The following is an 11,300-nucleotide window of genomic DNA, read 5'->3' on the forward strand; positions in this document are numbered from 1 at the left end:
AATAAAACACGGTGAATAAATTGGATATAAATTTAAAATTACAATCAATTTTAGAATATGAACCAGCTTCTGTGGACTACTTAACCTATTCATAGAATAAAGTTGATATCTATGGCTTGAATGCGAAATAGTTTTTTAAATTAGTATATCAATTTTAACTTATCATATCTCCGATTTTATAAACATCTTCTAACTTTATTATTTTTAATATTTAATTATTTACATGTATGGACGGAATATGTCCATAACAACTTATATTAAAGAAATTAATCAATTCTTAACCTTTGGAATTAAAAATTAAATAAGATTAGTTGTAAATAGTAATTACACTAGAAAGATAATAAGATTATCATATTACAGTTCTAAAGCCTAATTACGAACATGATTACTTTACAAGTTCATACACGTTAAAGCTTATTAACTATTAATGATATAAATAAATGCCATTTAAAAGTATTAATAGCTTATTGTTATTGTATTAATTTGAAAAGTAACTTTAGTGTCGAAATTTTTGTAAGAAATTGGACAGTTTGGAATATTATGGAATTCATGTAGATGTTTTGGTAAAAATATTTGTCAATAAAACTTCAATCGAAAAGATAATTTCTTTAATTAGGTGTTCCGTACAACGCCAGTGATATTTTATTTTGGTATAATATAAGTGTTTCAATAATAGAGCACAAATACATCAAAATTTTTATTTTCTTTTATTCACGAAAACGATGATTTGATTGAAAGAGAGTCTATAGACTAAGTTGGGTGTTTAAGAGTTCACGAAATTTCGCCAAAATTACTTTTACTTTCAAAATAGAATATGAACGAGACTTTAATTTTTAAAGCATCCAACTTTGAATGAACAATGTTGAATTAAATTTCAACTTTCTTATAAATTTGTCGATAAAAAAAATTAATAAAAATTTAAATAAATATACTTTTTTTAAAGTTTAAAAAAAAAATATATATATATATATATATATATATTTGTGACATAAGTACGTCTGCTTTTGAGTTGGTATATTTTAACAATATGTACTGAATTTCAATAGATAAAAATATCTTTATATGTATATATATATAATGAATTTTAAGTTTTAAGAATTAACGATATTCACTACAAAAAACTATAATTTTAGCGGTTTCCGACGATTTTAACCCCCGCAAAGTAAGTTACCCGCGGTTAGGAAAAAAACCGTTGGGAAAAGCTGCGTCGCTAAATAATTACCGACGATTTTTAACCGCCGGTATTAGCTGGGGTTTTGAAAAACCGTCAGTATTAGCGGGGGTTTTGTGAAAATCGCCGGTATTAGCGGGATTTTGCGAAAACCGACGGTATTAGCATGAGTTTTCTGAAACCGTCGAAAATTTGTCTAGATTTCTTTTTTAGTTTTTGATTGTAATAAAATGAAATTATAATAAAATTTGTTTTATTAACCAAACAAACAATGAAATAATATGAATTAAAACTAAATATTATATGTAAAATAAATAACATTGTTCTACATGTTAATATGTTTATACAATTAATGGTTCATATATTAGAAAAGAAAGATGTTCAATATTAAATTAAAATACTAAAAATATGACTAAAGATGGTGCATCCTTAGAAAGTGTAACATCCCAAAATATAGTAATTACCATAATTGAGAATTAATTACAATTAACAGTAAAATGAACAGTCTTTGCATTAATAAAACAGAGTTCAACAGCCGAACGGCTTAGATACATAAACAGCGTACGCTCAAACAGAATTCAGGGCTAATCAGGACGAACGGTTTTACAAAACATTTAACCGAACGTCCCACTAAACTAACATTTACACTTCTATTCTAACGAGCGCTCTAAGGCTCGGCCTTTACTTCCACTTCCACCAGATTTGCATCTTCCAAATTTTCTTCTTCCAGCATTTCTTCAAGAGATGCACCACCATCTGCTCACATCCACACGGATGATCATTGCATTTTGACAAGACGAACGTACATAGACAGGAGACAACACAATGGAAATGCAAGGGTAAGCTTATATTATTTAATTCATACAACACACATACATTTAACGTTTCAGTTCACACATACAGCAAGTGACTTAACATGTAATTTAACATAGAAATATATATATATATATATATATATAAAGACAGACCGTCCGGACTGTATGAACCATGTAGTTACAAGCGTCCTTGCACCCGAGTGGTGTAATAGCCGAGATATACCTAATCAGCTGCCACTCGAGGTTAATCCTTTGCCCATACTAAGCGATGAACGAAGGACCTCCTGCCATTCCCACACATGACTACCCCCTTCTACGTGAAGATGAGTATCACGGAATATCAGGATGGACCGCGAGTCCTAACTTATCCATGTTCATACTTTACCAAAGTTAATATTTAACATAGCTGAGACGTTCCTCCTTGGAACGCTCGTTCAAAATCCATCATCATAAAATCATTCAATATAGGGTTCGTACTGTAATTTATCATAATTTATAATTAACCTCATCTTTAACTTTAAGAGTACAAAAGGACGAACGTTCAGTCCTTTGAAGAAATAGGACGAACGTCCAAATAAATTACTGGATGGACGGACGTGACTCTCTGTTTGATCAGTTAAATGAACTGACTATATTGAAGGTATAATGATATTTAGAAAATTTCATAATGTAGATCTTGGACTAGATTCAATGTATCAAGGATGGTCAATAACACTTAGAATTTTCTTTGTAAAATTTTGTATATACAGAACTGATGTCAGTATTTGAACGAACGTAAGAGAATGAATATTGTAATATTTGGACGAACGATATTTACGTTCGTTAAAGAATTAAGGATAAGGACGAGCGTTCGGTTTAAGACCGAACACTTCATTAAAGCGAACGCTAAGTAGATGACCGAAAGTAAATTGTGACGAACGTTCGATACAAGACCGAGCGCTCTTTAGGACGAACGCTTCGGTATGAGACCGAGCGCTATTTAGGACGAACGCTTCGGTATAAGACCGAGCGCTATTTAGGACGAACGCTTCGGTATAAGACCGAGCGCTATTTAGAACGAACGTTCGGTATAAGACCGAGCGCCATTTAGAACGAACGTTCGGTATAAGACCGAGTGCCATTTAGAACGAACGTTCGGTATAAGACCGAGCGTTACGTATTCATAAAGTTTTAAATATTTAATTACCGCTGAGCAAAACCAAACACTCAGACTTCCAAATTGGGGACGCTCGTTCTCGAGCAGAATTCTTTCCAAATGAAAGATTTCCATTCTAAGTAATTTTAAGGAAAACCGAACGATCTAAGACCGTACAGTGACGAGCGTCATTTATCAGAGGGAATGATTTAATTTTCAGATTTCTCAACCTTACAGATTTCCAGATTTCAACATTCAAACTTTATACTTTATAATTCATAGGATTCTAAAATGTATGAACTTTATACTTTCACTTCCAGATTAATTCACATTCAACATCATCATACATATTTCATCATTTTAATAAATCCAACTATACAATAATCATACAACGTTCCCACGTATCAAAATCAACATGCATTTCAACCCATAGAGAACATATACACTCCATACAAGCAGTACTCTTTCATGACAGCTCAAACAGCATACGTTTTATATATCCAAATCAGATCATACAACATGCAAGTATAAATTAAACATATAAGCTCCCCTTACTTGGTCTAGCAGTGAACTCCCTAAGCGAACGCTTGTTAACTTGCCCAAATACAATTTCCTATCCGCAACGAGCTTCTCAAATGTTTCACTCACTCTAACCAAAAGAAATGTAGGAGAACTTAGTGTATAATCTAACATGCACCTGTATCAGGGTCCGCATGCAACTCAGAAAAGGGTTTTTAGGGTTTGAGAGCTTACCGGTTCAGATCTCAATTCTGTTCGGTTCAGAATGATGTTCACGTCTCAGGGAACGTTGCCACGGTATCTGAAACGTGATCGGAGGAAATGATGGTGAGTGATCTTAGAGAGAAGATGAAGGGTTTTAGAGAGAAGTTGGAGAAGATGGAAGGTTTGGGTTCTGAGGAAGAAGATGAGTGATGCAAGTGAGTGGAAGGGTTTTCGAAAAATCACTTTTGTTCCTTCCAATTCCAGACGAACGAGCGTCTCACTTTCGGTCACCTGCACCCCCACTCTGACTTCAGAAACTTCCAACGTGACAAGTGGCATGCGTGCATGCAGCGCTTGGTGCGTTTTTTAATGCACTGAGTGTGTGACGTGGTGCGTTTTTCAGTGCACAGCAGAGATGAAATCAGAGTCGTGGTTGGGTTTTAATGGAATTAACATTGATTGTGGTGCGTGCTAAGTGGTGAGGTGTCAGAATTATCTTGGCTTAATTATCCAGGGTTTCACAGAAAGAATTTCATGATGATCTTCATTCCAAACATTCTTCAAATATGGCAGATTGGGTAAAGTCAAATTCTTCAAAGGAAAAAGGGTTGATCCTCTAGATATAACATCTTTGCTTTCTGTTGTACATTTGACATCAAAAATGGCTTTGACAGAATCTCAGTTTTCAACTTTCAACGTTACTAAATTAGTTAAGAAAGGAAGCAATCGTAGCAGAACATCTTCCACTACTGGATCTTCAAGTTCCACAAGACTTTTTGGTGTTGGTGGGGACACACTTGTAAGGCGTTCACAATTCTTAACATGTACTCAAACAGATAGGTGAGTTGTCAAGTCCTGTTATGAAAAGATAAAGATATATAAATTAGGAAAAGGAAAAGCAATGTAACATCACATTTCAATATATATAACATTTCCTTCAGTCTTTTCTTCTATACCTTTTAAATTTCAAGTCTTTCATCAACCATTCTTCTGCGTCAAAATCTCGATCATTCCATTTGGGGGTATTGCTCCTGTCTTTAAGCTTTTCTATCTCATGTTTTCACCACAGGTACTGTAGTAATGATTTGTTGAGATTTTGTATCTTCATATCAGAAAGGTTTAAGGTTGTTTTATGGTGATGGCATCAAGGCAAAGCTCCAAGTTGGACAGATCAATGGGGTGCTGGTGGTATTGGTGCCATGGAAGATGATGTGACAAGATCTCAAAAGGAAATAGACAAGAACAAGAATTCAGGTTCTAAGGGTGGTTTCGGCAAAGTCAAAGCAACTACTTCAAATTGTATCAAATGGTTGAAAAGTTTGTGCAAAAGAAAGAGTACATCCAATTAATATATAATGTGTGAGCTATTAATTCACCACTATGGCAACAGTTTTGTAGCCTTTTTCTTTCATCTCTTTTAATGAATTGAAGATGTATCAGAGAGTCAAGGTTGATTGAATGACATTAGTTAAATATGGAGGAAGATGCTCTTTAAGTTTAGCATTATTTAACACTGGATGATTGATTGCGTACCAGTTAAGACATCTTTTAGGATAGTATGTCACGAGCATTGGTGATTTGGGACAAGATGCATTGGAGAATGGCGTCAGGGAGAGAATCCATAACTGATAACAAGAATGAAGAATAAAAAAGTTTAATTATAATATGTCGACAAAAAAATTAGAAAATGTACTACAGCAATCAACAATCTTTACACAACAGAAAGGGACTTCAAACCTTGATAATTCACCAAAGCGAGAAAGAAAAAAAAAATAATAGAACAATACAAACTAAGAAAACCTTACACTAACATATAGAAATTAGAATGAAATGAAAAAAAAGAAAAAATAGAAAAATTAACAAATACGTAGAGAATGATATTCAGTATCTGTATTCTTCCTTAGAATTCCTTAGAAAACAAACAATATTGGATTTTAGAAAGCACAAATATAGGCATAAAAGTACATATACTTCATTTTCTCGTTCATGTGAATTTAAAATGAATCCATAAGCAAGAAAATTATTCAAAATAAAATTGTTATATTTTTTTTCAAAATATTGTGACTTTAGAAAAAAATTGTTTATACATTTCAGAAGATAAGAAGGCAACTAAAGTATTGGGATGATGAGAAGAAAGAACTATTTGTACAAGTAAACAATCGGATTGTGATGTTTATGGTGTATGCGGGTTGTTTGCAATTTGTGATTTACAGTGAAGTTTGGATTCCAATGAATAAACTATATAAAAATTTAAATACATTAGACAAAATATAAATATAAAATAATATCTAAGATATTATTCAGAAAAAAATAAATGTTAAGGACGAACTCTGTAGTACATTCTCTCTAACATACCTTTCTGCATTTATTAAATAATTAATTAAAGGGAAGGTTGTAAAAATTTGTATTTTTACGATATAAAGTGAAAACCCCAAAACACGTCTTCCGATATCCTTATAATTAAACATGAAATAATTATTTTTAATCCTTGGGTCAAAACTTGAGCTTTTCCTACTAACTAAAACCCTTGTATTTTAGTACTACTGCACTGTCATATACTATTCCCAATTTCATAGTTTTTCAAACCTTTTGAGACTTTTTATTTTGATAAAAGAAGGTAAATTTTAGTGTAAAGTGAGTGAAAGTTTAGTTTTGTCTGCTAACAAAGTAGAAAGGTAGGAGTTTCCATATTCTTTTTTCATCATCTTTACATCACCAATTCTTTAAATATCACACCATCATCAATGTCAAACCAACCTATCACTTCCTAAACCTATACACAATCAACCAATATCATAGGTATACCACTAAACTAATCATTCAAGCAATGCTATGGAGTGAGGATTTAAATTTTGAAGTTCTTTTAGAAGTGAGAAAAGAAGAGTGGTGGAAATGAATGGCTTCCATCCTCTAACATCCCCTGAAGTTTATAAACTGAGATCTGTATAGTGAAGCTACCAATAATTTCTATTTAAATACTTTGCCCTCACACTCCTTTCTTTCCTCACAATCCTATTTTGAAATTACTTATCATTTTGAAAAACTTAGGCACAAAATATAAAAGATACTACCTTCTTATGCCCAACACTTAAGGGTTATAATTAAATAGGAGACAAATACAGACAACTCAATGAGTTCACTTAGCACTTAATTTACAAAGAAGTAAACCAATTATCAACAACTACGTTTTGGAATTATTTTACTTACAGTTCCTTCCAGCATTTTTAATAATGCCTGTTGAACACCCTCACCAGAAACATTTCGGTTAATATTCAATCTTTCAGCCTGTAATATATAATATAGCATTTAAAAATTTAAAGCTATAGTGGAAGGCCATTTATGAACTTAGCCATTAAAATTAGAAAAGAACCTTCTTAGTTATCTTGTCCACTTCATCAATGTAAACAATCCCTTGTTGAGCTGCTTGAACATTGAACAACTTTGAACATCAATATGTAGGCCTTCATAAAGATTGCATTACAGCAACTGTAATGCCAGGATCTTATAATAAACTCTCATGAAGTCTTATTTTACTTTCAATGGGTATCATCATGCCACCAATGTTGAAATACCAGCAGCACCAACACCAAATGTGCCTGCTCCTCCTCCTCCTCCGATAGATACCTTGTCTACAGAAGGTAAACGTCAACTCCTTGAAATGTTGAAACTCAAAATTTGATGATTTTAATAAATTTTAAGAAATTAGTTAGTGCATTTTACCGTTTCTCAACCTACAAAATTGAAACACTTTTTGATAAAATTATTTTCCATGAAAGTGATTAGACTTGTTGAGAACTAATTTATTATCCTCAATCCTATAAATATACTAATTATTGAAGTTTCTGTTTTGGCAGGAAAGAGCAACACTTCTCTAACTGTAATAGCAATAACCTTTGTCACACTAGTAATTATTATGTGCATCTGTTTAAGAATGAGGAAGTCACGGTAACAGATTGAAGGTAAGCTAACATCACATTCTCTTTTATTATGATATTTGTTGATTTAATCCTTTGCTATCTGCAATGGAGTTAATAGGGTAAAACTGAAGAAGTACACTATGGTTGCTACCCACAATGATAATAGAATTTGAAATTTCTTCCACTGTTGGAAAAAAGTGCATGGTTCAATCACTGTCAGGAAATAGTAAAATGAAAAAAGGACACTTGTAGTAGTAGGTGTTTATATAATAAAATGCATTTGGAGAAAGAGTAGAAACTTTTTTAAAATGTCTGAAAATCAGCTTATCCAAAATAATTAGTTGTAGAATTTCTGATTCACATAATACAAATAGTCTAAATAAACTTATGCCAAGTATCACTTAACTTTAACATGTAAGCTATAATAAATAGGAGATATCATAAATTTTATATTATAAGTTCTTCCAAGTTCCCAAAAGAAAGCTATTATTATTATCATAAATAAGCAAGTAAGTGTCTATAAGAAGAATATTTTCCTAAAATGAAACAGAATTCCATTTGGAGAACTGATTTGTTGCGACTCATTCCCAGTTCAAGCTGAAAATCATGATGAAATCACATCAATAGAGACATTGCAATTGGACTTATCCATACAAACAACTTTTCTGATGCAAATAGGCTAGGAAAAGGAGGATTTGGACCTGTTTAAAAGGTAAATATAACAGTGTCACAAAAAGATGTACATCACATCTACAAAATATAGTGGTATACCTGATAGGCCGTTACCCTGACTTACATTCATAAACTTTAAATTTTCAGGGTAAGCTCTCCAATGGTCAGGATGTTGCAGTCAAAAGGTTGTCCAAGAACTCCCTCCAAGGAGAAATTGAGTTTAAGAGTGAGGTGATGTTAGTGGCCAAACTTCAGCACCGAAATTTATTTAAGCTGATAGGATATTGCTTGGAAAGAAGAGAAAGGCTATTGGTGTATGAATTTGTTCCCAACAAAAGCCTCGATTTCTTCGTATTTGGCAAGTCAAAATTAAGGAACCGAACCATCTATTCTTCATTTATAAACATTCTAACTCGTTGAGAATATCGTATCTTGGCTTTGGTTTGTAGATGAAGTTGGGCGGGCACAATTGGATTGGGAAAAGCGACACAATAGCTAGAGGTCTTCTTTATCTTCACGAGGATTCACGTTTGACGATCATTCACCGTAATCCAAAGATATAAGATTTTGGCATGGCAAGATTAGATTGTGGAGTTCAATGTTTCAAAAGTTGTTATTAAAGTGTTAGACCAAACCAAAGACAAAATGTTTTGAGTTACCACAAAAATGTTTTGAGTTACCACAAAAAGATCGAACATCAGTAGATCGAACAAACAAAGAACGAGAGAGTCAAAACCGGAGAGCCAAGATCGAATACAGTCTTACCTTGACGGTCAATGCAGAAGCGCGCCAGAGCACCTCGAACTCGCTCAACCCACAAATGCCTCGACGCCTCCACCTCGATGCCTTATCCTCGACGTCTCCACCTCGACGCTGCACCTCGCAGAAGAAAACGAACACGAAGCCAAGCAAGAAGAGAAGACTAACATGAAGCCAAGCCAAAGAAGAAGCCAAACCAAAGAAGAAGCCAAGCAGAAGAAGATTGTGGTAGGGTAGGGTTTGGGGGAAATTTTGATGAAGACGGGGAGAAGGTTTTAGGGTTCGAAAGTATATCTGAAACTAGAACAGATGTTACTAGAAGGAATGAGGGAAGGGGATATGGGTTCGTAAGTATTATAAAATTTAAAAAACAATTAGGGGCGGTTTGTACATAAACCGTAGGGAATTATTCGAGGTTTCCAAAACCGCCGAAAAATAACCCTTTCTAAAATTAATTATTTTTGTAGTGATTACACGTCCCGAATAATATTGAATAAAATTTATCTGGAATTTAATAGAAATAACAAATGCTTGGTAATATCATCATTATTTATTATTTTTATATGTAAAATACACTTTTTCCTCCGACATTGTTAACTTTCTATTCAATAAAAACTTCATCTAGTATTTTATTCATTTAAACAATAATCACTATTCTCTTTGTTAAAATCTAAATACTTATTTTATATAATTTTATAGAAATGTAATACCTTTAAAATTTAATTAAAAGTTATATATTATTAAGCTAAACTATTTTATAATCAAAGTTGGTGAAGTGATTTTTTTTATTATTCTTTTTTTTTTTAATTTTCCATAGTTAGACAGGGACTCTTAGCCGAAAAGTAAACAAGCCATAGCCTCAAGGAGTTTGATTCCATAGATCAAATTCAAAATTTGAAGTGTCCAAGTTGCAGATTCCATCGCCCGCCATTGCTGAATTGGATTCCATGGATTCCATTTTGTCATGCAGAGAAGGAAAGAAAAAGAAAAAAACATCACCACTACCTTAACAATAGTAACATGTGGTGTTTTTCATGAGAATCCAACATGTTTGGAAGATCTTCATCAGTGTCAGAGCATTCAGAATATGTTACTTTAACAGTCAAAATATATTAAATTTTATTTATTTTTCACAGAAATGGAACTAAATACACAAATGGCTTATATCTTATTTTTTTTTTATATATATAGTATTGTATGATTTGGTTATTATAGAATTATTATTACTGATATAAAATAATGATGAGTAGTTTATAAAATGTGGATGAAAAGTTGTGCATGTCTGCAGAGATAACATAGAAAATAGGTTTAACCATTCACCAAGTCCTTTTTTTCGTGTGGAATCTCAATTTAGTCCCTTTGTTTTTGGAAATCTCAATTGGGTCCCAAATTTATGAAAATTGTAACAATTGGATCCTTTCCGTTAAATTGTCTGCGTTAGTGTGTGTCTGACGTGGCACGCTGTAGTCTGACGTGGATGACGTGCCACGTCAGACACACACTAACGCCGTTGGAGACAATTTAACGGAAAGGATCTAATTGTTGCAATTTTCATAAATTTGGGACCTAATTGAGATTTTCAAAAATAAAGGGACTAAATTGAGATTTCACGCAAAAAAAAAAGGACTTAATGAATGATTAAACCTAAAAAATATTATAAACATAAAAAATGTTATCTTATTTTGAAAGACAAGAAGGTCCAAAGCACATGCATTTCCAGATCCTACTTTTTTGGCATCAAATTAAAAGTGATGGTTGTATATCTGGAACTTTGTATATTATACATGAGACGAATCTTTTAATACTTTTTTCCTTGTTTTTGTTTATTTTTTCTAACAAGTCTACAAATTTTGTCTTTAAAAAGAAACATCACGTGTCAAACTATATTTATAATTTTTATTTTACCTTTTATTATCTTTAAATTGTAATTTTACATGATCATAAATATTTTTATCAAAATTTCATCAAAATTAAACAGTAATAAAATTGAAATATATAATTTAAATTCTAGTGTGCCCTGCAAAATTTACATTATAGCAGTTTTTATTGAATGTAATTAATGTTATTTTTTCAAAATAAAATCAATTAACATGTACTAAAGTTGTTAA

General features: G+C 32.4%; 1 protein-coding gene across 11 annotated transcripts; it reads right to left on the bottom strand.

The window, feature by feature from the left end:
• Positions 1 to 1,657: 1,657 nt before the first annotated feature.
• Positions 1,658 to 9,508, bottom strand: LOC148200184 (CLP protease regulatory subunit CLPX1, mitochondrial-like). Of its 11 annotated transcripts, XR_015785486.1 has the most exons (8): positions 9,199 to 9,508; positions 7,379 to 7,473; positions 7,215 to 7,264; positions 7,052 to 7,129; positions 4,801 to 5,469; positions 3,875 to 4,699; positions 3,677 to 3,770; positions 1,658 to 1,927 (listed from the first exon to the last, which is right to left on the bottom strand). XR_015785486.1 is itself a non-coding variant. In XM_088111344.1 (6 exons), coding segments are annotated over exons 2-6 (240 nt in total). In that variant the 5' UTR covers positions 7,398 to 7,473; positions 9,199 to 9,508; the 3' UTR covers positions 1,658 to 1,926. The 11 variants fall into 11 exon arrangements, 1 of the variants encoding a protein (XP_087967470.1); XR_015785485.1 differs by having other exon boundaries at positions 3,677 to 4,699; XR_015785487.1 differs by lacking the exons at positions 1,658 to 1,927; positions 3,677 to 3,770 and having other exon boundaries at positions 4,361 to 4,699; positions 4,801 to 5,065; positions 5,378 to 5,469.
• Between the last annotated feature and the right edge of the window lie 1,792 nt (positions 9,509 to 11,300).

This window comes from Vigna umbellata, chromosome 4 (genome assembly GCF_029865625.1).
Source record: "Vigna umbellata cultivar VRB3 chromosome 4, Vumbellata_1.0, whole genome shotgun sequence".
In the NCBI taxonomy this organism is placed as follows: Eukaryota; Viridiplantae; Streptophyta; class Magnoliopsida; order Fabales; family Fabaceae; genus Vigna; species Vigna umbellata.